Source organism: Urtica dioica, chromosome 5 (assembly GCF_054948205.1).
Source record: "Urtica dioica subsp. dioica isolate 48M chromosome 5, U.dioica_male_clone48M_v1_H2, whole genome shotgun sequence".
Lineage (NCBI taxonomy): Eukaryota > Viridiplantae > Streptophyta > Magnoliopsida > Rosales > Urticaceae > Urtica > Urtica dioica.
In genome coordinates, this window is record NC_142760.1 from 21092209 (window position 1) to 21117846 (window position 25638).

The 25638-nt window shown below is 43.0% G+C and overlaps 1 protein-coding gene and 1 long non-coding RNA gene across 3 annotated transcripts; both read right to left on the minus strand.

Moving 5' to 3' along the window:
* Nucleotides 1-10114: 10114 nt before the first annotated feature.
* LOC149397605 (uncharacterized) lies at nt 10115-13827 on the minus strand. Its single transcript, XM_089614285.1, has 4 exons — nt 12952-13827; nt 12520-12695; nt 10184-10289; nt 10115-10126 (listed from the first exon to the last, which is right to left on the minus strand). Exons 1-4 carry the CDS (start codon nt 13825-13827, stop codon nt 10115-10117), a joined length of 1170 nt encoding a protein of 389 aa, XP_089470411.1.
* Nucleotides 13828-21589: 7762 nt separating this feature from the next.
* LOC149397606 (uncharacterized) lies at nt 21590-23096 on the minus strand. Of its 2 annotated transcripts, none has more exons than XR_016297266.1 (2): nt 22371-23096; nt 21590-22027 (listed from the first exon to the last, which is right to left on the minus strand). It is a non-coding gene; the product is annotated as an uncharacterized LOC149397606 (long non-coding RNA). The 2 variants fall into 2 exon arrangements; XR_016297267.1 differs by having other exon boundaries at nt 21590-22059.
* Between the last annotated feature and the right edge of the window lie 2542 nt (nt 23097-25638).

Below are 25638 nucleotides of genomic sequence, written 5' to 3' on the forward strand. Positions count from 1 at the left end.
GACCGTTTCTCTAAGATGGCGCACTTCATTCCGTGCAAGAAGACAACAGATGCTGTCAATGTGGCTCAGCTCTTCTTCCGTGATGTGTATCGACTTCACGGCCTACCTACTTCTATCGTCTCCGATCGTGACACCAGGTTCCTCAGTCACTTCTGGCGGAGCCTATGGAGAATGGTGAACACCGAGCTCAACTTCAGTAGTGCCTATCATCCCCAGACCGATGGACAAACCGAGGTGGTCAACCGTTCCCTTGGCAACTTGCTGCGATGCCTTGTTGGCGACCATGCCAAGAGTTGGGACCAGAAGTTGAGCCAGGCCGAGTTCGCCCAAAATCACGCCACCAACCGGAGCACCGGTTTCAGTCCGTTTCAGATCGTGTATTCTGCACAGCCACGGGGACCGCTTGATCTGATTCCACTCCCACAAAATGCCAAGGTACATTGTAAAGCTTCTGAGTTTGTTGACGGATTGCTTAAGGTTCACAAAGCAGTTTATGAGAACTTGTCCGCCGCAAACACTCGCTACAAAACTCTAGCTGACCAACGTCGCCGACACGTGGAGTACGATGTTGGCGATTATGTGTGGGCAGTGTTGACTAAGGAACGCTTCTCCGTTGGTGAATACAACAAGCTTGCATCCAAGAAGGTTGGGCCCTTGGAGATCATCGAGAAGATCAACCCCAACGCCTACCGCCTCAAACTTCCGAGCCACATCCGCACCGCCGACGTGTTCAATGTCAAACACCTCATTCTGTTCTATGGCGATTCATCAGACGACGACCCGGTCAATTCGAGGGCGAATTCTTTCCACCCCGGAGGGAATGATGTAGCCCAACATGAAGACCCGGCCCAATAGCACGCCCTAACCTTCCTTGAGCGTTTCGATCAGCTCTCCCGCAGCTCGCGCAGGGCCCAGCTTTGAAAGTCCATAACTTAAGCCTCAGGTATCGGATTGAAGCCCATAATATATCAAATCGAAGCCCAAGACGAAAACTACAGATACTCGTGAGTTACAGGCCCGAAATCGACTCTGAGACGGGATTCGACAGCTTCAAACACTACTGCGTCTTTTTTTTAATTTTTGTTTCGTTTTTCCCTTTCTTCATTTGTCGTTCTGTTGCAATTTTCGTTTTACTTTTAGGGTTTATTTTCAGCAGACTATATAAGCTTTCTTTTTCAAAGTTGAGGGCAGACAATGATATTTTGAAACACATTTATTTCCCAAGACGAAATTCTCTCTTTGAATTCTTTTGGAGCCCTAAACACTGGTATTCTGAGATTGAATCAACAGGTTTGGAAGAATCCGAGTCTACCGCTGCATCAGAACTCAAGCTCGAAATAAAGAGAAAAGTTCATAAGAGAGAATTACTTTTAGCCGCGGACGAGGAGAATATAAATGAGAAGAAACGACTCTTCGGCGTGCTTATTTATACATTTCATTATTAACCAAAATCCTGAAAAAATCTAATGGTTACGGAAAATAAATCGAATCAAATCGAAGATATTTCCTTGATAGATGCAAAGATATTAACAGATTTTCCGACTCTTCGACTTCGACCTTCTAAGTGCAGTCATGATATGCCACGTGTGAAGAAGTAGCGTTTTCGCATGATGCCACGTTATCCTAAATATTTGATTTCCCCCTTTAATTCGAGGTGGTTCGAATTTTCCGTGGTAAATATTTTCAAAATACTCGAAGTATTTTCAAAATATTCGGGGGCTAATTGTCGGGGTATAAAAATTCAATTATTTAAATAATTATCTTTGATGGGCTTTGGCCACCCAAAGCCCAGTATCCATTTGAAGACCGGCCCACGGAATCAATTATGGGCCTAGATCGATCCAGTGTCCATGATCACTTCAGGATTTAGATCAAGTCTCATTGTGACCATCATAGCGACCTCGGTTAGTGTGTCGTAACGGCCCTTAAACACACATCTACAAGCAAGATCTGTCTAGATCGTACATTTATAACTAGTGTAGAATGCTCGCACGTCGTGATCAACCTTCACTAGTGTTCCACATATATGACTTTAGATACAACTATCCAAGCGTGTATCAGTCATCGACCATGTTTTAACTCACCGTCCGAACTCAGGTGCCTAGCACGTGACTCAGTTTAATACGGAGGCTATAGATGATAGTTCCTATTGATTATGATATTCAGAGCTCAACCCGCTAATCATATGATGCTAATAAAGTAAACCATTATTCTATTTAGTAATCATTTATGATTTATTCATTATCTCTCGTGGGCAAGAATTCCTAACAATCTCTCACTTTGACCAGAGAAGATAAGGCAATTCCTTTTACGCATTTTATTCTTAGCCATGTCATAGAGACAACTAGAAGCCTGACCAGGATTGAGATTCACATCATATGGAGTCTCAACTTAATCTATTACTCTATCGATTTTTTCTCATCAACGTATTTCTCGTTTAACATTCCTTAGTTCATGTTACTTTGCAAGTGATCAATGACTTACCTTTATAAGGTCAAGTCAAGTTGTCCATTAGTAAATCAATTTACTATAGAACATATTAACACTTCGCATACGGTTAGATCATACACCATACTTTATATCTTCTTGATAATAAGTCCCCTATCACATGTGTACATCCCTCTGTCACCGAGACTAGTTATACTACGGCATGTTTCAATCTCATCACCACTTACTATAGTGTGATATCATTGAATATATTCTTTAAGAATTGTTATTGACCTATTTCCATTACTTGGTTATTACATAGAAGATCCTTATTGGTCGTGTTCATATTCAATATACACAGGACTCAAGGTTCTACCACATTCATAATAACTTAGTATCTCACTATTTCCAGAAATCATCGTGTTATACACACTTTTTAGATTTCGCATAAAATTGAGCATTGTCAAGGAACTAATGGCAAGCCTTATAATTACATTGTCTTCACCTCGTCAGTCGAGCTATATACTGTCGTCAATGGTGCCCACAAGAAGAGTAGTAGTCATTACTTATGTACATTTTATGTAATAAAGTCTAACGAAGACTCTTGCTCGTAACTACTGAATAATTAATAAAAGTTGAAATGTTCATTCATTCTTCCTTGTCTGTTTGAAGCTCTATGATAAACTATAGTCTTTATTCCTTAAACAAACATAACAATAAATGAAGAGTCAAATACAGATTTGCATGAAAAACTCTTTATGGTTTGCTTAAAACAGTATATTCACAATCTAAGGATCAAAGGGCTATTGATCTCAGTATGATTGTTAATAGAATCTATGATGTCTGGTTATGAGCCATTGAGAGTTGGAGACTTTATAGTTCTTCCTAGATATCTTCTGAAGGTACTGAATTGACCATTGAACTTCTAGTGACAGAATAAGAACAAACCATTTAACCTCTTATGTCTCGGAGTCACTATATATGAATTGTATCATGCTTACCTCAATCCTAAAATGACACATGTCATTTCATAGCTTACGTATTCTCATTTGAGAGAGTCAGAGCTCTATATTCACTATGTGATATAGACAAGACCTATTGGTGAAGTACTAAGTTATGAAGATGTCATGAACAACTTTGTGAAGATCTCATAGATATGAAATTCATGTACAAGATTGCTGAAATGCAATGTATATCGCCTCATGCTTTGTTCCTTGGAATGTGAATAAATGAACTGGCCAGTATCCAATATGAGTCATGACTATTTTGGATGAATCAATGTGACTTGTTAGCTCCTCGTCAATACATTGTTTCTAACTTATTCACAAGCGACAAAGGAGTTGAGGAAATAACAACTAGAAAGGTAAAATGGAAATTTTGTAAATCCCATCTAGTTGATGATATTCATGAAGGGTAAACATAGATAATAATCAATGAATCCACTGATCACAATTAAGTAGAATTCTTGAGTAGAAAATATATTCATTTGAACCGCGAGATTTCAGTGTCAACTCTTTAGTGGAGTCAGTTGAGAATAAGCTAGAACTTGGAAAAGGTTTGTGAACTTTTGAGTCCAAGTATGCTAGCTCAAGCTTTGTTCATTTGGATCCATGAGGTCACTACCACAAGTCATTAGAGTAGGATTAGTTAAACATGAAAGCTAAGTCAAAACAAGTTCAAATGTTGAACTGGACAAGTTTTACGAAAAATGTCTAAAGGGTAACTTTGTCCTTTTGGACATAGGATGGTATGAATGTCAATACATAAGTTTTTTGACATTGTCATATGATGACAATGAGTTCAAGTCACACGGCCATATAGGAATATTAGGCCTTGAGGATTGAATTTAATTTCATGGAATTTTATGTGAAAATTCAAAATGGGCTTTTCTGATGTTGTCATGAACAAATAAAGAAACATCTAGAAGAATGTTCTAGAAGGCCTATTTTCGTGCACCATCAATAGAGGAAGAGATTTATTTTGTGCATTAATGTGTGAAGATACTTGCCAAAAGATAAAGAAGAAACAATTTTGCTTCTATAAGCAATTGATTTGGGCGGCCAACAGAGAAGCAAGCAAATGAGGAAACAAATCCAATGACTTGAATAGCAAGTGTTGCACGTCCATGAGGCAAAAAGAGGAAACAAGGATTTGCTCATGAGTATGTGATATTCAATGAAAAAGAGGAAACTACCTTTTCAAGGTAAACCTCCTCCTATAAATACCCCACCTCATTCACAATTCACAACACACAATTTTTTAGATTGCGAGCTTCTCTCTCTAGTTGTTGGCTGCCCCCTCTCTTTCTCTAGAATCTCTTCTTATTCTTTTGTTTTGGCACCTAGATCCTCATTAGACCTAGCATTTTTCTTTAGCTCTTTGGCTCAAAGACTTGTTCTTGAATCATAGTGTTTAAAAGTGCCGACACACTAAATCCAACCTAACCTCTAAAGACTCTGTGGTAGAAACTTTCGTGGTTGCTCACAGGTTCAAGAAGACTAGTGGGAGAGGCGAGCTGAGGGGGGAGACGAGCATTTCAACCTTCCTAAGGCTTCTCAACGTTCAAGCTCCATTCAAGGTTGGTACCGAGTGAAAACTCAAAGTAGTTTTAAAATTTTAAATTAATATGCTCATGCACTTTGTCTAGGTTGTAAAAACGTTTTACAAGTTTTAAAGAAATTTTTTATATTCTGCCGCTTGCTAGAAGCGATACATATTTTCTTAATCCTAGATCTATTCCAACATATAACTTATGTCTATAAGTAGATTTGACTATGGAAAGAGCTAGTTGTCTAAGTTTATTTATTGAATATCGATTTTATTCAATAAACTCTCAAGTACAATCGTACTTAGTGTATTTCATTCTTGGGTCAACCTTTGTGAAGGTTTTAGTAGTTACACTACTTAGATTCATGTCGTAAGTTTTTCAAAACTTTATCCACAAGGACAGTCCAACTTCCAATTGGAAGACCCAATGATTTGGTTCGTGGTAGCAGTAGAGCACTATCGTTGCCAATGTCTCTAATCAAGGTCTCAAACCCCTTTTGTACCATTAAGCTTATTTAAGCTTGAACGCATTTATTAACTATTTATAGATCCCTTCTAATCCGTTCAGTCGAAGACTTAACTGGAAGATCTACTAAATTGGGTTTATGACATCTTTTAAGTTATTATGATCTTCATGATCAAATCTTTCATTGAGTGAAAGATATTATTGATGGTATTGAAGGGACGAGGATCCTTGAAAGGATGCTTCCACTATTTCATGAACCCTGTTCACAAGGAAAGTATCATTTTTCCTTAAGTTCTATTTATCGATTTATCGAACCATGTGGTAAGATAATTTTTAATTATCATTTTACTCAAATTATTTAATGATAGCAAAATTTCATCATTAACGATGAGCTTGATCATGTGAAGGATGTTGCAATGCATTGAACAACAAGTGGCTAGATTCGTAACCTCCCATTTATTGACGAACAACAGTGACTAGGATCCAATTAAGGATATTCCCACTTAATAATTTGAAATATTGTGGCTAGGGTCCTTTTAAGGATGCTCCCACTTATTGGGCTGGATATGTTTCAGATAAAAGGTTGACCTCTAATATGTGCTCTTATGTCTAATGTAACTTAGTGTCCTGGTGAAGTGAGAAACATAATGTGGTAGCTCGTAGTAGCCAGAAGTCGAATTGTGATCTCTTGCAGATGGAGCTTACGAAGGAATATGGCTGAAGAGATTAATGGACAACCCAACGATCAAACTCAACAGCCTCATCAAGCTATTGTGTGACAACCAAGCTACATTACACATTGTAAAGAATCATGTCCAACATGATCAAACTAAGCATATTGAGGTCCATCGACACTTCATCAGCGAGAAGATTGAGTCAAAGCTAATTGAAATGTAGTATATTTCATATCGACAACAAGTAGCTGACATCCTCACCATCTCTTCAACGAACAAGCTTCTCTGTACTATGTCGCAAGCTTGATTTACTCAACATCTACGAATCAAGCTTGATGGGGAGTGTAGAAAGTCAGCATCCATCTTGTCCTCCTCAGCTCGACATATCCCAACATCATGATCGTCCTGTCCCAGACATCCTCAGCTCAGCCAACTCCAGCGTGTCATGCTCAGAACGTTTGCTCCACCACTATATCGAAATAGCACGTACCAGGGAAATGTGATCTTGGAAGTTGTTATTATCAATTGTGGTGTAAATTCCCAATGTAATTATTTGAGAATATGTCACATGTATTGCTCCAGCATCTTTAACTAAGTTGCAACTCTTTATTCATAAATTAATAATAATAATAATAATAATAATAAAAAGAACTATTGTGTTCATATTTTCTCTTTTTTCTACATATATTAATCTCCATATATCTAAAATATATGAGAACCATAATAAATACATAGTTGATCAACAAATCCATCTAATAATATTACTCTTTGATGAGCATGAAGGATAAGGAGAAAGAAGATCAATAAGGATATGGAGAAGAAGATCAATAATATCAATGTCGCACGGTGTTCATAAACACAATATAATAGAAGAGTAGATGGGAAATTGTTAAGTCGGAGCCTGAGAGAAAAACGTTGAGAGCATATGCTACCCTCTTTGATGATCTTCTCTTATCAATTTCTTTCTAACTTTGCAGGGATAAATAAACAAGCTTGCTGAAAAGAAATTAAAAATTAATTTTTCGGTAGGAAAAAAATGACAAAAAACAAAGAAGCAGAGGACAATGAAGAAAATAAATACACAACCATAAACTTTAGGTATGAAAACAGAGAGGTAAGAAAGAGGAACGGCGAAAACTGCTCCACAGTTTCAAGATCCGTGAGACTTAGCTCGCCCACGAGCTGCGGCAGTGATCTTCGTATCTTGCTTAACATAAAATAAAATTCATAAAAACCGTGGTGGAAGAGTTTCCGGGAAACTTTTTTCTAGAAAAACTTTTAAAAATATTTACATAAGCGTCTCAAAAATACGGGCGATTTTTTCGTTTCTCCTACAACATACTATTTAAAATTTTTACAAACAAAAGGACTTGACTTTTAAAAACAAAACAGACCAATTCGCCCTTGACTTAGCCACAGGTCGGCAGCCGTACATACACACGCTTACTTACTTACCGGGTTCCGCTGATGCTCTGTTTAGTCGTCCCTCGCCTTGCCTTTACCTACAATATCAAGATAATAACTATGATTCGAAAGACTCAGTAAGTGGATAACTATGTAACTAATGCACCGTGCACATAACACATAAGCAATACGTAACATAAAGTTCATACCTTAGCATAATTTGCGGGAGTATCAACTTAAGTTTTGATAAATCCACCTTTCTTAAGAATCAATCGGCTTTGGTCCCGATAGATTCATCGTACATAAGAATTCACCAGCTTAGGTCCCGGTGATTCACATCATAACTGTTGTCAATGGTATCCACAAGAAGAGTTGTAGTCTTTATTTTGTACATTTGATGTAATAAAGTCTCATGAAGACTCTTGTTTGTAATTGCTTATTCATTAATAAAAAGTTGAAACGTTCATTCATTCCTCCTTGTCTGTATGAAGCTTTATGATAAAACATTAGTCTTTAGTCCATAAACAAACCTAACAACTTACTAGGAGACAAATGTAGATTTGCATGAACAAACTCTTCGTAGTTTGCTTAAAACGATATATTTGAAATCTAAGGGTCAAAGGACTATTTACCTCAGTACGATTGTTAGGAGAATCTATGATGTCTGGTTATGGGGCATTGAGAGTTGGAGACTCTATAGTTCTTCTAGGTATCTTCCGAAGGTACTGAATTGACCAGTGCACTTCTAGAGACAAAATAAGAACAAACCATTTAACCTCTTATGTCTCGAAGTCACTACGTATGAATTGCATCGTGCTTACCTTAATCCTGAAATGAGACATGTCATTTCACAGCTTACGTATTCTCATTTGAGAAAGTAAGAGTTCGGACTCACTATGTGATTCTGAACAGGGCCTATTGGTGAAGTACTAAGTTGTGAGAATGTCATGAGTAACTTTGTGAAGTTCTCATAGATATGGAATTCATGTACAAGATTGCTGAAATGCAATGTATATCACCTCATGCTTTGTTCCTTGTAGTGTGAATAAATGAACTGGCCAGTGTCCAACTTGAATTCTGACTCTTTTGGATGAAACAATGTGACTTGTTAGCTCCTCGTCAATACATTGTTTCTAACTTATTCACAAGCGACAAAGGAGTTGAGGAAATAACAGCTAGAATGGTAAAATGGTAAATTTTGTAAATCCCGACTAGCTGATGATATTCATGAAGGGTAAACACTGATAATATTCTGTGGATCCACTCATTACTATTAGGTTGAATTCTTGAGTAGAAAATAAATTCATTTGAACCGAGAGATTTTCAGTGTCAACTCTTTAGTGGAGTCAATTGACATTAAGCTAAACTTGGAAACGGTTTGTGAACTTTTGAGTCCAAGTATTTAGCTCAAGCTTTGTTCATTTGGATCCATGAGGTCACTGTCATGAGTTACATCGAGTAGGAATAGTTAAACTAGAAGCTAAGTCAAAACAAGAACGAGACAAGTTTTACGAAAATTGTCAAAAGGGTATTTTTGTCTTTTGAGACATAGGATGAAATGAATGTCAATAAATTTTTTGACAAGGTCATTTAATGACATGTATCACTCGGCCAAAAATTAGATTTATTGGGCCTTGTGGATTAATTTCATTTCAAAAGAATTTTATTGAAAATTCTTAATGGGTCTCTTTCATGTTGTTGTTGTCGCACGAAAATGAACAACGATTGTATATCTCGGGCGGTTCGATCCAAGGCCGGACCAAGTGATCGCACCAGGGCCAAAAGTGTGAACTCGAAACTCTCGAGCTAGGTTCTCTCCGATCAACCCACCTCACGGAAGAGGGAAGGGGTGAGGAGGAGGAGTGACCGTGCCTTGTGTGTCGGCTGCCTACGTACCTGATACGAACCTCGGCCGACTAAGCTCCGAGACCTGATACCCCAATAGCACAGCGACGGATCGTCTACAATTTAGGAACGAAGGTGGATCGAATGACGCCACGGACGGTTGTGAATGGCCGCCTGATGAGTCGGTTTTCGAACTCCTACACGCACCGCTTTGTAAGAGACTCGAATAGTTCTAAACGAACCAAAGAGAGAATGAAAATCTTCACCGAAAAGTGTTTAACTCGAAATCAAATTGTGTCTTCCATTCAGCCTAAAGGCTTAATTTATAGAGTTTACAAAGGCAAATTCGCAGCTCCATGGGCCCCGTAACCTAATAAGCCCATTTAGCCTTATTTAAGCACTAACAAATATAAAACAAAGGACCAGCCCAATACAACATATATGGGCTTTTTAAATAACATGTCTTGGCCCAAATAACATAAACTGAAAATAGAAAATTAGGAATAGTCCGACTAATTCAATTCAGCCCAAATAACGTTCTTCATTGGTGTTTCTTGGCTTCCTTGAATCCTCTCCTTTGCGAGCTTGTCCCCTTCTTCATCTTGGAGCTTGATGATCAGATTGTTAAGCTCCTCCTTGAATCTCCTCGCTCGAGCTCTTGTCACGGGTCCTTCCGGCACTTGGTATTTTGCTTGCGGCTCCTTTTGGGGCATGTCCTTATCATTCCCCTCGTCTTGAAAAGGATTTGCCCTCAAATCATGATCTGCATCAAAAGGAGATAAGTCAGTCACATTGAATGTAGCACTAACATTATACTCACCTGGAAGATCCAATTTGTAGGCATTATCGTTGATCCTGAGAATAACTTGTAATGGTCCATCGCCACGCGGTTGTAGTTTGAACTTGCGTTGCTCCGGAAAACGCTCCTTGCGCATATGTAACCAGACCCAATCACCAGGTTCGAAAATCACTCTCTTGCGGCCCTTGTTGGCTTGCTGCGCATACTGCTCTGTTCTTCGCTCAATGTTGAGTCGTGCCCTCTCGTGAAGCTGCTTAACAAGCTTTGCTTTCTGTTCACCATCTAAATTCACATGCTCAGACATAGGAATAGGAGATAAATCCCACGGCGTTAGTGGGTTAAAACCATAGACAATCTCAAAGGGTGAGAATTTAGTAGATGAATGAATAGCGCGGTTATAAGCAAACTCAATATGTGGTAAACAATCTTCCCAAGTTTTGATATTCTTCTTAATTATTGCCCTCAACAAAGTCGACAAGGTCCTATTAACTACTTTGGTCTGACCATCAGTTTGGGGGTGACAAGTAGTCGAAAACAACAACCTAGTCCCCAACTTAGCCCATAAGGTCTTCCAAAAGTAACTTAAGAACTTGGTATCCCTATCCGAAATAATCGTCCTAGGCATGCCATGCAACCTAACAATCTCTCGAAAGAACAAATCAGCAACATTAGAAGCATCATCGGTTTTGTGACAAGGAATAAAATGTGCCATCTTCGAAAACCTATCAACCAAGACAAAAATCGAATCACGACCTCTCTTAGTCCTAGGCAAGCCTAACACAAAATCCATAGATATATCTACCCAAGGTGAGCTAGGAATAGGCAAAGGTGTATACATACCGTGTGATTGAACTTTCGACTTAGCTTTCCTACATGTGACACAATTACCACAGATCCTCTCAACATCACGCTTCATGCGAGGCCAATAAAAGTGCTCTTGGATCACTCCTAGAGTTTTTGCTATCCCAAAATGTCCCATAAGGCCCCCACCATGAGCTTCCCTAACTAACAACTCCCGAAGAGAACAACTAGGCAAACAAAGTCTACCAAGCCTGAACAAAAATCCATCATGCCTAAAGTAATCTCCCGACGCCATCTTCTCACACTTCGTAAATATCTCACTAAACTCTCGGTCTTCTGGATACAACTCTTTGATATGTTCAAAACCAAGCAATTTAGTATCTAAAGTGGAAAGTAAAACGTACCTTCGAGAAAGGGCATCGGCTACCACATTCTCCTTACCTTGTTTGTACTTGATGACATATGGAAACGGCTCGATGAACTCCATCCATTGTGCATGCCGTTTGTTGAGCTTTTGTTGTCCCTTCAAGTACTTGAGTGACTCATGGTCGGTGTGGACCACAAACTCTCTTGGCAAAAGGTAGTGTTGCCAAGTCTCTAAAGCTCGAATCAATGCGTACATCTCCTTGTCGTAAGTGGGGTAATTAAGGGTGGCCCCACTCAATTTTTCGCTAAAATACGCAATTGGCCGTCGATCTTGCATGAGAACTGCTCCGATTCCCACGCCGGACGCATCACACTCAACCTCGAATGGTTTATCGAAGTTAGGTAATGCGAGACAAGGAGGGTTGACTAATTTTTCTTTGATTGCGGTGAACGCCTCCTCTTGTGCTTGCCCCCATGCGAACGCCACATGTTTCTTCATCACCTCCGTGAGCGGGGCAGCGATCGTGCTAAAATCTCTGACAAAGCGCCTATAAAAGCTCGCTAAGCCATGAAAACTCCGTACTTGTGCTGCATTTGTCGGTGTCGGCCACTCTTGAATAGCTTTCACCTTTTCCTCATCTACCTGCACTCCTTTAGAACTTACAACAAAACCCAAGAAAACAACGTGATCGGTGCAAAAGGTGCACTTGTCAAGGTTAGCAAATAACTGTTCACGTTTGAGTACAATAAAAACCTCACGCAAGTGTAAGACATGATCATCCAGGGTCTTGCTATAAATCAAAATATCATCAAAGTATAGCACCACAAATTTACCAATGAACGAACGCAAAACATGATTCATAAGTCGCATAAATGTGCTAGGTGCATTAGTCAAACCAAAAGGCATCACTAACCATTCATACAACCCAAGTTTAGTTTTAAAAGCGGTTTTCCATTCATCCCCCTCTTTCATTCTAATTTGGTGGTACCCACTCTTTAAATCAATTTTAGAGAAAACACATGCACCACGTAATTCGTCTAGCATATCATCCAATCTAGGAATAGGAAATCGATACCTGACCGTGATGTTGTTGATGGCTCGGCAATCCACGCACATCCTCTGGGACCCATCCTTCTTTGGAACTAGTAGAACTGGTACGGCGCACGGGCTCATGCTCTCTCTAATGTACCCCTTTGACAAAAGTTCCTCGACTTGTCGTTGCAACTCCTTCGTTTCCTCAGGCTTGGTTCGGTAGGCCGGTCTGTTTGGAAGCGAGGCTCCGGGTACAAGGTCAATCTGGTGCTCAATCCCCCGAATCGGTGGTAATCCCATTGGCATGTCTCGAATAACAACGTCTTTGAACTCCTGCAAAAGAGAAACAATGGCAGTAGGTAGGATCTCGCCATGTTGGTTAGTGAATAAGGCAGCCTCCTTGTACACAAGTAAAATCATCGGCTGTTTGGCAAAGAAGGCTTTCCTCACATCACTCTTTCCCGCAAAGAAGTTGTTTTGTTTTCTCTCACCAATTTTGTTTTTCATGACCCCATCTTTTCTTTCACCCCTCCACTTCTCTCTCGGGTTTTCTCTCTGGGACTCTCTCTTTTTTTCTCTCTGTTTTTACCTCATCCCTTGGTTCTTTTCCCTTCTCTAGTGCCCTAAACCTTTCCCTCTCTTGTTGCATCTTCAGTTGATCTTCATGAACTTGCTTTGGAGTAAGGGGTGCGAGGGTGATGGTACGATTCTTGTGCCAGAGGGAGTACTTGTTGGTGTAGCCGTCATGAGTCACCCTCCGATCGAATTGCCACGACCGCCCCAAAAGTATATGCCCCGCGTCCATTGGTGCCACATCACAGAGCACCGAGTCCTCATAGCTGCCAATCCGAAAACTGATAAGGACTTGCTTGTAGACACGTACCTCTTCACCGTCATTAAACCACTGAAGCATGTAAGGACGAGGGTGGTTTGTCGTTGGAAGTCCAGGCTTCTTCACGACAGCAACACTGGCTATGTTCCTACAACTCCCCCCATCGACGATAATACTGAACACCTTCTCACCAATATGGCACCTGGTGTGAAAGATGTTTCCGCGCTGCTCCTCGTCATCTCGTACAACCTGTGCGTTCATAGTTCGTCGAGAGACCAACACGAGCTCTGTTGGTGCCTCAATTTCGTCGTCTGATTCTTCTCCGGTACACTCCTGATCTTCTTCTTCATCGTCGGTAACCATCTCTCCGGTTGGAAGAATCGTCATGCTCCTCTTATTCGGGCATTGATTTGCGAAGTGACCAACCCCCTGGCACTTGAAGCACTTAATATCACGATTTCTCTGAAATGTCGTCTCCGGTTTCTTTTGAGCACTGGGACCAGAACTAGATGTTGTTGGGACCGTGGACGTGCTTGGCTTGTCTACGTCTCCTCGTGGCTTGAAACTGCTCTTCTCGTCTCGGTTGAAGGTCTTCTTCCATGCAGGTTGTTCTGAAAATCGGCTTCCCTTCATGCTACCCCTCGTCTTGAGCTACTTCTCAATCTTGATGGCCAAGTGAACCAAATCCTCCATCTCGACATAATGCTGCAACTCCACTTTGTCCGCTATGTCAGGGTTCAGCCCGTTGATAAATCTGGCCATGGTCGACTCGCGATCTTCTTCTATGTTTGCTCGGATCATGGCAACCTCCATTTCGCGATAGTACTCCTCAACACTGCGAGTGCCTTGCCTGAGACGCTGAAGCTTCTGATAAAGCTCTCGGTAATAGTGGCGAGGCACGAATCTCTTCCTCATGATGGCCCTCATCTCATCCCAAGTCTCTATCGGCTCCTCTCCAGCCCGTTGCCTACTCGTCACCAGCTGATCCCACAAAACAATAGCATAATCAGTGAATTCAGCGGCAGCAAGTATTACCTTCTTGCGTTCGGTGTAGTTGTAGCAATTGAACACAAACTGGGCTTTCGTCTCCCATTCAAAGTAGGCGTCCGGGTCACTTTTCCCTTGGAATGTTGGGATCTTCAGCTTGATGCCACCAATTCCACCGTCTTCTCTGTCCCTTCCTCCTTGCCTTCTTTCTAACACTCTTTCGTTTCGTCCTCCTCTCCTATAATCTTCCTCTTCAAAATCATTCTCAATCTCATCTTCCGTCTCCTCCCTAGGCTGTCTTCGTCTTCCTCTGTTGGGAACTTCTTGGCCTTCCTCCACTCTCTCAACACGTTCTCGTAGTGGCTCCAACTCTTCCCTCATCATCCTCCGCATCTCTCCTATCATGGCTTGCATCATCAACCTCCGATCTGGAATCCCTTCATTTTCGTCGCCATTGTTGGACATGGTTGCTGCAAGATATTGTTAGTAATAAAAGAGAAACCTCACAAAAATCACTCCCTCACGTGTTTACACTCAAAGTATCACTCTGCACTCGTGTTTGATAATGGCGATAGTTATTCTCTCTGCCTTTTACCACTCACTCAAACTCTCTATAGGCTCGTACCGAACGACTCAGAGACCAGGAAGGTGATGAAAGGAATTCGAAAATGATACACCAAAACGACACAAACGACACCCAAACGACACGAACAATAAAAACGACAACCCAAACGACACAAACAAGAAAGACAACACCACGGAAAGTTATGATCAGGGTCTTAAATAAGTCCCAAAAACAATTCTCCCAAGGTGCGACAATCAGCCCAAAATGTTGACAAATAGCCGAAAAAAAATTCGATAGGATGTAGGGTACCTTAAAACGCTCCAAAACACATAAGGACTCTATCAGCAAAATAAAATTTCTCGAGGTCAAAAATACTCTTTTTTTTCGGATCCTCTTTCTTTTTTTTTTTTTGGATATCCGGGAGGTAATGCTTATTCGGAATTAAATGTAAAATGTCGAAATTGATTGTGAACACACAAAAACAGGAAACGAATGAAAGGGAAATTAAATGGGAAATTATTCTGGAAATAAAGGAAACTAAAAGAAATCCTGAATTAAATGAAACTGAAATGTCGAAATTGATTGTGAACACACAAAACGGGAAATGCAAGAGAAAGGATTCGGGAAATAAAAGCAAATAAATGAAAACCGATTTCAGGAAACTAGGAATCAATGAGATTTCTGAAACTAAGTGATAAAATCCGGAAACTGATTAAAATGGACTTCCTAAAATAGACTGCGATAATTAGAATTGATCTCCACTGAATAAGAATTGAACTCCACGGATTCTCTTTTCTTTTCTTTTTTCTTTTTTTTTGTTCGGATCTTTTCTCTTCTTTTTTTTTTACGCTCAAGAACACAGACCTAGCACGAAAAGAACAGAGACCTAATACGAAACAAAAACAAACACAGACTCAATACAACAAATACGTACGTACGGGATGAACACAACACAAACGGAGAAAAGAAAACAAAGAAAACGAAACAAAGGATAAGCAGACCTAAAAGTAGAGACTAGCTCTGATACCACTTGATACGAACCTCGGCCGACTAAGCTCCGAGACCCGATACCCCAATAGCACAGCGACGAATTGTCTACAATTTAGGAACGAAGGTGGATCAAATGACGCCACGGACGGATGTGAATGGCCGCCTGATGAGTCGGTTTTCGAACTCCTACACGCACCGCTTTGTAAGAGACTCGAATAGTCTAAACGAACCAAAGAGAGAATGAAAATCCTCACATAAATGCAGCTCCATGGGCCCCATAACCTAATAAGCCCATTTAGCCTTATTTAAGCACTAATAAACAAAAAACAAAGGACCAGCCCAATACAACACATATGGGCTTTTTAAATAACATGTCTTGGCCCAAATAACATAAACTGAAAATAGAAAATTAGGAATAGTCCGACTAATTCAATTCAGCCCAAATAACGTTCTTCATTGGTGTTTCTTGGCTTCCTTGAATCCTCTCCTTTGCGAGCTTGTCCCCTTCTTCATCTTGGAGCTTGATGATCAGATTGTTAAGCTCCTCCTTGAATCTCCTCGCTCGAGCTCTTGTCACGGGTCCTTCCGGCACTTGGTATTTTGCTTGCGGCTCCTTTTGGGGCATGTCCTCATCAGTACCCGTGTGTGGGATCAGGTCAGAACGTAGTTCAAGCATATGTAAAGCAGTGTGAGGCACGGAGCCTTGGTGGAGAAGCGTACTCGACGAAGGAGACGGGGCGCGAAGGAGTCCTCGGCGGCGTCTCAGAACATCGGAGATCGCGTACGCGTCTAGCGTATTAGACGCGTAGGGGGACTCTAGTCGAGAACCCTAGGAGCGTGCCTGGGCACTGGAGGGCGTTCGATCAGGGGGAGCGACGTCCGGGAAGTCCCCGAGAGTGCTTCAAAACCTCTGAGAACGAGAGAGACTTGTGGGAATGCTTCAGGCCAAAGATGGCATCAAAAGAAGCAGAGGAGAGCAAGAATTCGAGCGTATCGATAGGAGAAAATTGGATTGCTTCCCCCTCGGTGAGAGGGGGTTTATATAGGTGTTTGAGGGCCTTAAGAAGGTCCTTCGTCGTCCATGTGGGACTAGGGGCACGCACCTCTTCAAGTGGAGGCGCACAAGGGGCAGCAGCGCACTAAGCGCGGCGCGCGGTCTGCGCCGCTCTGCGCGCGGCGCGACCCTGCCCGAGCGCAGCGCGCGCTGGGCTATGTCTTCATGGGTTTTTCGCGACCGTCGCTCTACCAGGCCCGTAAAGCTATTATGGGCCTTGCATCCCGGGTTTGTGACATGAATGAGTCGAGGCTCGTCTCGAGGGGATCGACTCCGGTCCCGACTCGAAGAACGAGGCTCGACTTGAGGAGACTGACCCAAGGCTCGACTCGAGGAGCGAGGCTCGATTCGAGGAGACTGACTCAAGGCTCGACTCGAGGAGACTGACTCAAGGCTCGACTCGAGGAGCGAGGCTCGACTCGAGGAGACTGAATCAAGTCTCGACTCGAGGGGCGAGGCTCGACTCAAGGAGCCGACTCAAGACTCAACTCGATGGGCTAGGCTCGACTCAAGGAGTTAAGAGTTTGGGCGAGGGCTTAATGATCGTCTTGCGATGGGAAGCTCGCCGCTCTTCAGGACCTCCGGCCTGACCATCAGCCCTTTGAACGACGTGTTTTCCCGGCGTCTCGGGTTTTCTGAAAACGATCGACAACATTAGCCCCCCCAGGTTCGTCGCTCGGGAGGTTCCCGGTGATGAACTTTTTGTCTTTTCGGTTGGGTGTTTGAGGAAAATATCTTCAAAATCCCGTCACCCAAGGAAAGTTCTTCCTTTCCTTTCCCTTCTTTTTTTTTGTGCGTAGCCTCGCGGCGCGCGCCCTGGATGGCGCGGCGCGCGGTCGCGCGCGGCGCACCCCGTGCGCGGGGCTGGGGCGCTCGCGTGGGGGAATCCGACTTTTTTGGAGGTTTTCCTCCGTTTTCTTTCCTTGTGGGAGTAGGATTTGGACTCCTACCCCCCTAGGAGTCTATAAATAAGACCCCCCCCCCCCCCCTCTCATTCTTCCACTTTATTTTTTTCTCTCTTTCTCTACACTTTTTTTTCTTTTCTACCGCTTGCATTATGGGTATTCCTTCCCTTTTCTCAACTGAGGATCCCGAGATTGATTTCTCTCTCTTGTTTCAGGACTCTGAACATGTAGAGGATGACCTCTTCGCGGGATTGAGGGAACTTCCTCTGCACGTGGAAGAGAATCCAAGTGGAGTGGAGCAGTGGCTCGAAGGAGGCAATCCGGGCGCGACTGTGCCCGTTCCTCAGCCTCAGGAGGAGTGTGCGCCGATTGGGCGTGGCACAGATCGAGGTGTCGATCATTCCATATCCGGGGAACCTGCTCCTCGCCTCTTGCTCAACTTGGTTGGCAAGGGGGCTAGCGACATGACCCGCCTCGACGTGCCGAAGTCCGACTTGGATTCTCATGGCACGCCGAGAGATATTGCGGGCGCGGATGCAATGACTCCGCTAGAGTCGGTCCTCGACGAGATTGACTGCGTGGACGATTTTGGTCCCGAGTCTGAAGATCCCGGAGGTGATTCAGAGACATGTCCGGGGGCCGAGGGCCTCGCACCGGAGTGTCCCGAGGGGCCGTCGGCGGCTGCCGCGGCCGTGCCAGAGGGCGGAGGCCCTTCCGTGGAGCCAGGGGGTGCTCAGCCCGAGACCCCTGACGCAGAGGCGATAGTGTCGGCGAGGTCTCTTGCTAGGACGGAGTGGTATCCCGAGGAGGGTTTTGCTGCTCCCGAGGGCTTCGATTGTTCGGGGGTCGATGCTTGGAGCTCACTCACCTACCGAACATTCATCGATCTCAGGGAGGCATTTGCCATTCCATCGTCCGTGGCGCTCCTCCGTCCCTTACAGGGCGACCATCCTTTCCGTCCTCACCGTGGATTTGCCGCAGTTTCGGTAGCGAGCCTCAACTGCGGGTTGCGGTTTCCGTTCCAACCCATCGTCCAGCAGCTCCTCGCACGACTGGGGGTACATGCTTGTCAGATGAGTCCGGCGTTTTATCGCATCGTGGCAATGTGTCACATGGAGTGGCATTGCCAGACCGAGCGGGTGATGACCGTGACTGACTTTCGCAATCTCATCGCGGTCTTCCCTGCGCCCGGGCAACCCGGTATCTTCATGGCCCGCAAAAGCCGGAATACTAAGCTGATCACGGACTCGGAGAAGTATAATCGAAGACCGTGGGTGTGGGTCTCGACGGAGGCTTTTGGCGATGCGCCACTTCGGTTCGGTCCCTTGACCGAGTTTTCTGCTGACGCGGGGGCCGATGATTTCGACTTCGTGAAGGAGATCCGGGGAATGTCGGAGGCTCGGAAGGCTGTCGAACAATTTCGTTCGTCTGAGCTGATGGCTTCCACCGGGTGGTTCCCGGTCTTCCAGGTATTTCGACTTTCGCTCTTTCTGTTTTTTGCTTTAAGTCTAGGGTTTTGACTTTGTTGCTTTTGTAGCCTCCTCGGCTAGGGCGAGGGCTCGGGCTCGCTTAGCAAAGGCTTCTCGAGACCCGAAGTCGTTGGTGGTGATCCGTTCTCGGATTGCCGCGCGGAACGGTCGGGAGAAACCTGATACCGGTTATCCGACGGAGAGCGGCCCTTGCACTTCTTTGAAGCGACCCTCTTCCTTTTCTCTACCAGACACGTCTTCGGAGTCGAAGCGCGTAAATTTGATGGTCGAGGTGGAGGCCGCAGAGGTTAGAGGGGAAGATGTGGAAGAGCATTGTCACGACCCGCGAGCCTTAGCTCGCCCACGAGCCGCGGCAGAGATCTTCGTATCTTACTTAACATAAATAAAATTCATAAAAACTTTGGTGGAAGCGCTTCCTGAAAACATTTTCTAGAAAAACTTTTAAAATATTTACATAAACGTCTCAAAACTATGGGCGAATTTTTCGTTTTTCCTACAACATACCATTTAAAACTTTACAAACAAAAAGACTCGTCTCTTTTTAAAAAAAAAACAGACTCATTCGCCCTTGACTTAGCCACAGGTCGGCAGCCGTACATACACACGCCTACTTACTTACCGGTTTCGCTGATGCTCTGCTCAGTCTTCTTTGGCCTTTCCTTTATCTACAATATCAAGATAATAACTGTGAGTCGAAAGACTCAGTAAGCGGATATCTACATATCTAATGCACAATGCACATAACACATAAACAATACATAACATGAGATCATATCTTTTCATAACTTGCGGAAGTATCGGCTTAGGTCCCGATAAATCCACCTTACTTGAGAATCAATCGGCTTAGGTCCCGACAGATTCATCTTACTTAAGAACCAATCGGCTTAGGTCCCGATAGGTTCATCTGCTTAGGAATCACTCAGCTTAGGTCCCGAGAGATCCCCCTTACTTAAGAATTCACCAGCTTAGGTCCCGGTGATTCACATCATAACATACTTGCTTTAATCATAACTATGGAATTACCAGCTTAGGTCCCGGTAACTCCTCTTACTTGAGAATATGCCAGCTTAGGTCCCGGCAATTCCCATCATACAATACATTTCCTGCTCGGGATCCCTTAGTGATATCCGCACGACACATGTCTTATTGGCGCCAGACAGGAGGGTGCACAGTCTCCTGCCTAATCCCCATGTGGTACCAGCACGAAGCATAATAGGTACCTGCTAACAAGGGGTATATGTCGGAAGCGGTACCATTCTATGTTTTCTCTTTAATTAACTTAACATGAGAGACTGCTTAATTCAGGTTTAATCCCGATCTTACCATATATTCTTTTCGCTTATTAACTCGTGACTTATAAGATCTTGAGATGCGACTCCCAAAGATCCTATCATAATATTCTCGCTTCTGAATACGAGTCTTAACTTCAGTCTCTCATAATCCAGTTCACTAGGACTGGATCTCTGGAAGGTGGCTAACTAAACACATAGCAAAGGCTCGGGTTCCTAGTTACCTCTAGCCATTTTTGTTAGCCGGACTAATTCCGTTTCCCAATTCGTTAGCGGCTTAAAGCCCTTAATCTTGATAGTGAATTGTCTTTTGGTTTATCTTACTCTTGCTTACTAGAAAGCATATAGAAAATGCACGTACAATATATGTATATATATAAAGATATATATAATATTTCTTGATATTGTAGGTGCCTATAATCCACTTACCCGGATAACGATTCTTTCGAATCCTGAGATCTTCTCTTCCAAATAAAAGGGTTCTTCTTAACTTCACGTATAACCCAGTCCTCGTAAGCTTCTCCTGCTAATCCTTATAGCAATCTGGACGTATCTATGGAAGAGAAAGATCGAACATCGAGCATACTCAGTATCTCGTCCATTGATCTACTAACGTACACACTTCTACTAAAAGAAAGCTCATAAGGAATGCATTCAAAACGTCCTCCTAGTGACAGAACAGAGAATACATGACAGAACAAACATCAGGGAAAACATGACAGAACAGAGACGGGAAAGAATCGACGCCTAAGAACAAGGCCTTAACAACTTCCGTGATCTAGGCTAAGAAACGCCCCGCTATTCGACCACCTATTCTTTTGACGGGACAAAGCCCATTGCTTAGGATAGGTTCCCGAAGGTCGAAACTAAAAGAAAAGAACGTATAAAGAAACTCTTACTAACAATCTATAGAATACGTAAGTTATATGAAAATAACTCAAACCGACACTTCTCAAATGTGGTTTAGAAAATATTTTATGACTTGTCTCTTTTTATTGACAAGTTATAATGGTTGAGAACGTAAATAAAACATTTCTCGTTGATATTCTTTTTCCAAATTAAAAGAGTCGAGCTTATAGTCGAACTCGATTTTTAATACATAATTAAGATAAATATACTAAATAATTACGTGAATAATCAATGAGTTTAATAATGATACATATTAATTATTTTTTTCTTAACGACTTACATAAAACGAGCTCGATTATAAAACATACATATTGATATTATATCGCAACTCTCATAATCTAGAACGACCCAACAAAAATAATTATAGGTTCGCACTAGCACGAGTCGAGACTCGGGAAAATTCTCGACTTTCTAACACTAAACCGAGACTTCGCGAGTCTCCGAACGAAACCCGACAGCCGTGAACAGCCCCCCGAGAGCCGCCACAAAGTCGCTGCCGTTCCCGACCCAACAGCTCGTCCCAACCGAGCCGATGAACCTCGCTGACCAGCCCCGCTCCGTCGTCACTCGCGCAACAGCTCCGCCAACCTTCGGACAGCCTCTTCGCCATCCCGAGCCGCTGCCCCGAGACCTGTTCAGCCCACCTAAAACGAGCCTAGACTCTCAACATATATAACTCACACGCACAACAACGAAACAACCGTTAACTCCTATTCTCAAACTAGAAAAACAACATCAAGCTCAGAATCACGTCCCAAAAAAAAATCAAGACTAAACACACGGCTAGAACCATTCTACACGGCCAAGACCAAAACCACACAGCCAAGACCACAACCACACCCAAACCCGTCCAAAACCAAGAACAACACCATAAGCAGGGGAATCATCACCGAAAACAACTCTTGAACCATTAATTTCGCTTAACATCAAAAACCCCCAAATTCCAACCCTAAAATTTCGAACCCTAGAGATAAAAATCTCTCTTACCTCAGGTGAAATTGGTGGGTTCGAGTCTTCTCCGGCCCTTTCTCCCTTCTTTCCCGGCGATCTCCTCTCAGCCGGTGTCCTCGGCGGCTCACGGCGGTGGTTCGTCTCTTCTCGGTCCGCGCGCACGTCCAGCGACTTTGGGTCTCGGTCCTGGTGGCTCGTCGGCCGAGCGTCCCCTTCGCGAGCTCACCCCCTCGCTCTCTCGTTCTCTATTTCTCAGCCGCTCTCTCTCTCTCTCTCTCTCTCTCCCTCGGTCTCTCACTCTCGGTCTCTTCCGCTCTCTCGCTCTCTTTCCCTCTCTGGTTCTCTTCTCCTTCTTCTTTTTTTTTTCCCGTGTCTTTTCTCTTCCTTGGGCTGGTGGGTTTGATTTTATTCGGCTAAGTGATAAACACCACTTGATATTATCCAAATCTTTGATTGATGACATGGCAATGCTCATCCTTATCCCATTAATTACAAACCAACCTATTTTCTTTGTTTTCTTTCAAATGGGTCCCTTAAAATTGTTACAACCACGTCCTTTCATACAATCATTTAATTAAATCCATCACCGAACGGATTATAATTATATGATTTGAACCGAGAATTTTCTCGTTCGTTCTCGAATAATTTAAATATATTTAAGGTTTCTCGGAATTAATTCTCGTCCTTAAGAATTTATTTCTTAATTTAATTTCCGGAATGTTTCCTCGGAATTAATTTACTAATCGAGATAAACTCGATAATTCCTTTGTTTATTCCGAGATTTCCATAACCTTAATATATTTAAAATTAATTCGATAAATCCATTGGAGTATAATTCACTCCAGAATTTAGTTGTAACAACGGAAACTCGCTTATTACTTCCAAATCTCCAAATACGAGTGACGCAGAAACTTGTCCTTACAAGCATCGTGGCCAGCAGCGACGTGGAGTTCTTTCATCACGGCGTCGCTGACGCACAGAGAGTAAGTTTCTCTTGCTTTGTTTGCTAGGGCCTTGTCTCTTTCTGACTTGTCTTTTTGCCTTCTCAGGTGCTTGCTCGAGCGACCCGGGGCGAGAAGATCCTTCACGACCTTATCTAACGAATGACCCTTGCCTAAGAGGAGCTTGCTATAGCGAAGTCTCAGCTGGCCCGTGTCGAGCGAGGTTCTCACTCAAAGGCAGAGTTTGCAAGTCTCTGCGAGCAACTTCAAGAGGCTCGCGTGGAATTGGGGGTTACCCGAGGAAAATGGGACCGTGCTCAGTCGAACGTGGCGAAAATGGCTGAGGAGCTAACGACGGAACATCAAGCTCTCGAAGTGGTGACTCGATCGACGGAGGTCTTCCGGAGCGAGGTGCGGGACCTTCGACGCCAGTTGGAGTCGCGCACAGAAGAAATAGGTATTCTTCAGGGCCAACTTTCATCGAGCGAAGCTGCCCGTGTTCGAGCGGAGCGTGAGCGCGACTCATTGGCGGAGGAGGTGGCTCGGGTCACCGCGGAGAAAGCTGCAGCGGAACAGCTCGCGTCCGACCTTCTAGACGATTTTGACATCGGGGTCGAAGAGGCGAGACATGTGGCGGCGGTGGAGTGTCGGGACGACACAACTATCGAGAATGCTTCTCAGGGGGTCACCTTCCAGTTCTTCGACTCACTGTTCCCACCACTCGACGGGGCCGATCCTATTGGCGACGATCCCGCCGAGTGATATATTTTCTTTATTATTTTTCCCGCGCAAGTGTTTAGCGCATGCTTTCCTTTTTTAGGCTTTTCCTTTCAACGCACTTGTTTTAGCGCTCGCTTTCTAGGATTTTTTGGCAGTTGCCCTTTTCTTTTATGAGACGTTATTTTTTTTTATGAATGTTTTTGCTCATTCATTTGTCATGGCATGTTTCGATAGGCAAGTGTTTGTGTCAATGGTCTTGCCAGTTCTTTTATCTCAGTAGGATCTCACTTTAGACGCGTCAGCCGCTTGGATGGTTTAAGTCCTGTAAGTTTTCTCAACTGCGAGTCAGCCATGCTGCGTAGGCACCTTATGTGTGCCGGGTAGGTGTCTTGATTTGGCCATGTAGACGTCTTAGGTTGCGCCATGTAGGCGTCTTAAGTGCGCCATGTAGGCGTCTTAGATGCGCCATGTAGGCGTCTTAAGTGCACCTGTTGTCAATGGTGCCCACAAGAAGAGTAGTAGTGTCTATTTATGTACATTTGATGTCATATAGTCTTACGAAGACTCTTGCTTGTAATTGCTTATTCATTAATAAAAAGTTGAAACGTTCATTCAATCTTCTTTGTTTGAAGATTTATGATAAAACCTTAGTCTTTTAGTCCATAAACAAACTTAACAACTTACGAAGAGACAAATCTAGATTTGCATGAACAAACTCTTCGTAGTTTGCTTAAAACGATATATTCGCAATCTTAGGGTCAAAGGACTATTGACCTCAGTATGATTGTTAGAAGAATCTATGATGTCTGGTTATGAGGCATTGAGAGTTGGGGACTCTATAGTTCTTCTAGGTATCTTCCGAAGGTACTGAATTGACCAGTGCACTTCTAGAGACAATATAAGAACAAACCATTTAACCTCTTATGTCTCGAAGTCACTATGTATGAATTGCATCATGCTTACCTTAATCCTGAAATGAGACATGCCATTTCACACCTTAGTATTCTCATTTGAGAAAGTCAGAGTTCGGACTCACTATATCATTCCGAACAGGGCCTATTGGTGAAATACTAAGTTGTGAGTATGTCATGAGTAACTTTGTGAAGTTCTCATAGATATGGAATTCATGTACAAGATTGCTGAAATGCAATGTATGTCACCTCATTCTTTGTTCCTTGGAGTGTGAATAAATGAACTGGCCAGTGTCCAAATTGAGTCCTGACTCTTTTGGATGAAACAATGTGACTTGTTAGCTCCTCGTCAATACATTGTTTCTAACTTATTCACAAGCGACAAAGGAGTTGAGGAAATAACAGCTAGAAGGGTAAAATGGTAATTTAGTAAATCCCGACTAGCTGATGACATTCATGAAGGGTAAACATAGATAATATTCAGTGGATCCGCTCATTATAATTAGGTGAATTCTTGAGTAGAAAATAAATTCATTTGAACCGAGAGATTTTCAGTGTCAGCTCTTTAGTGGAGTCAGTTGGCATTAAGCTAAACTTGGAAAAGGTTTGTGAACTTTTGAGTCCAAGTGTTTAGCTCAAGCTTTGTTCATTTGGGTCCATGAGGTCACTGTCACGAATCACATCGATAGGAATAGTTAAACTGGAAGCTAAGTCAAAACAAGAACGAAAATA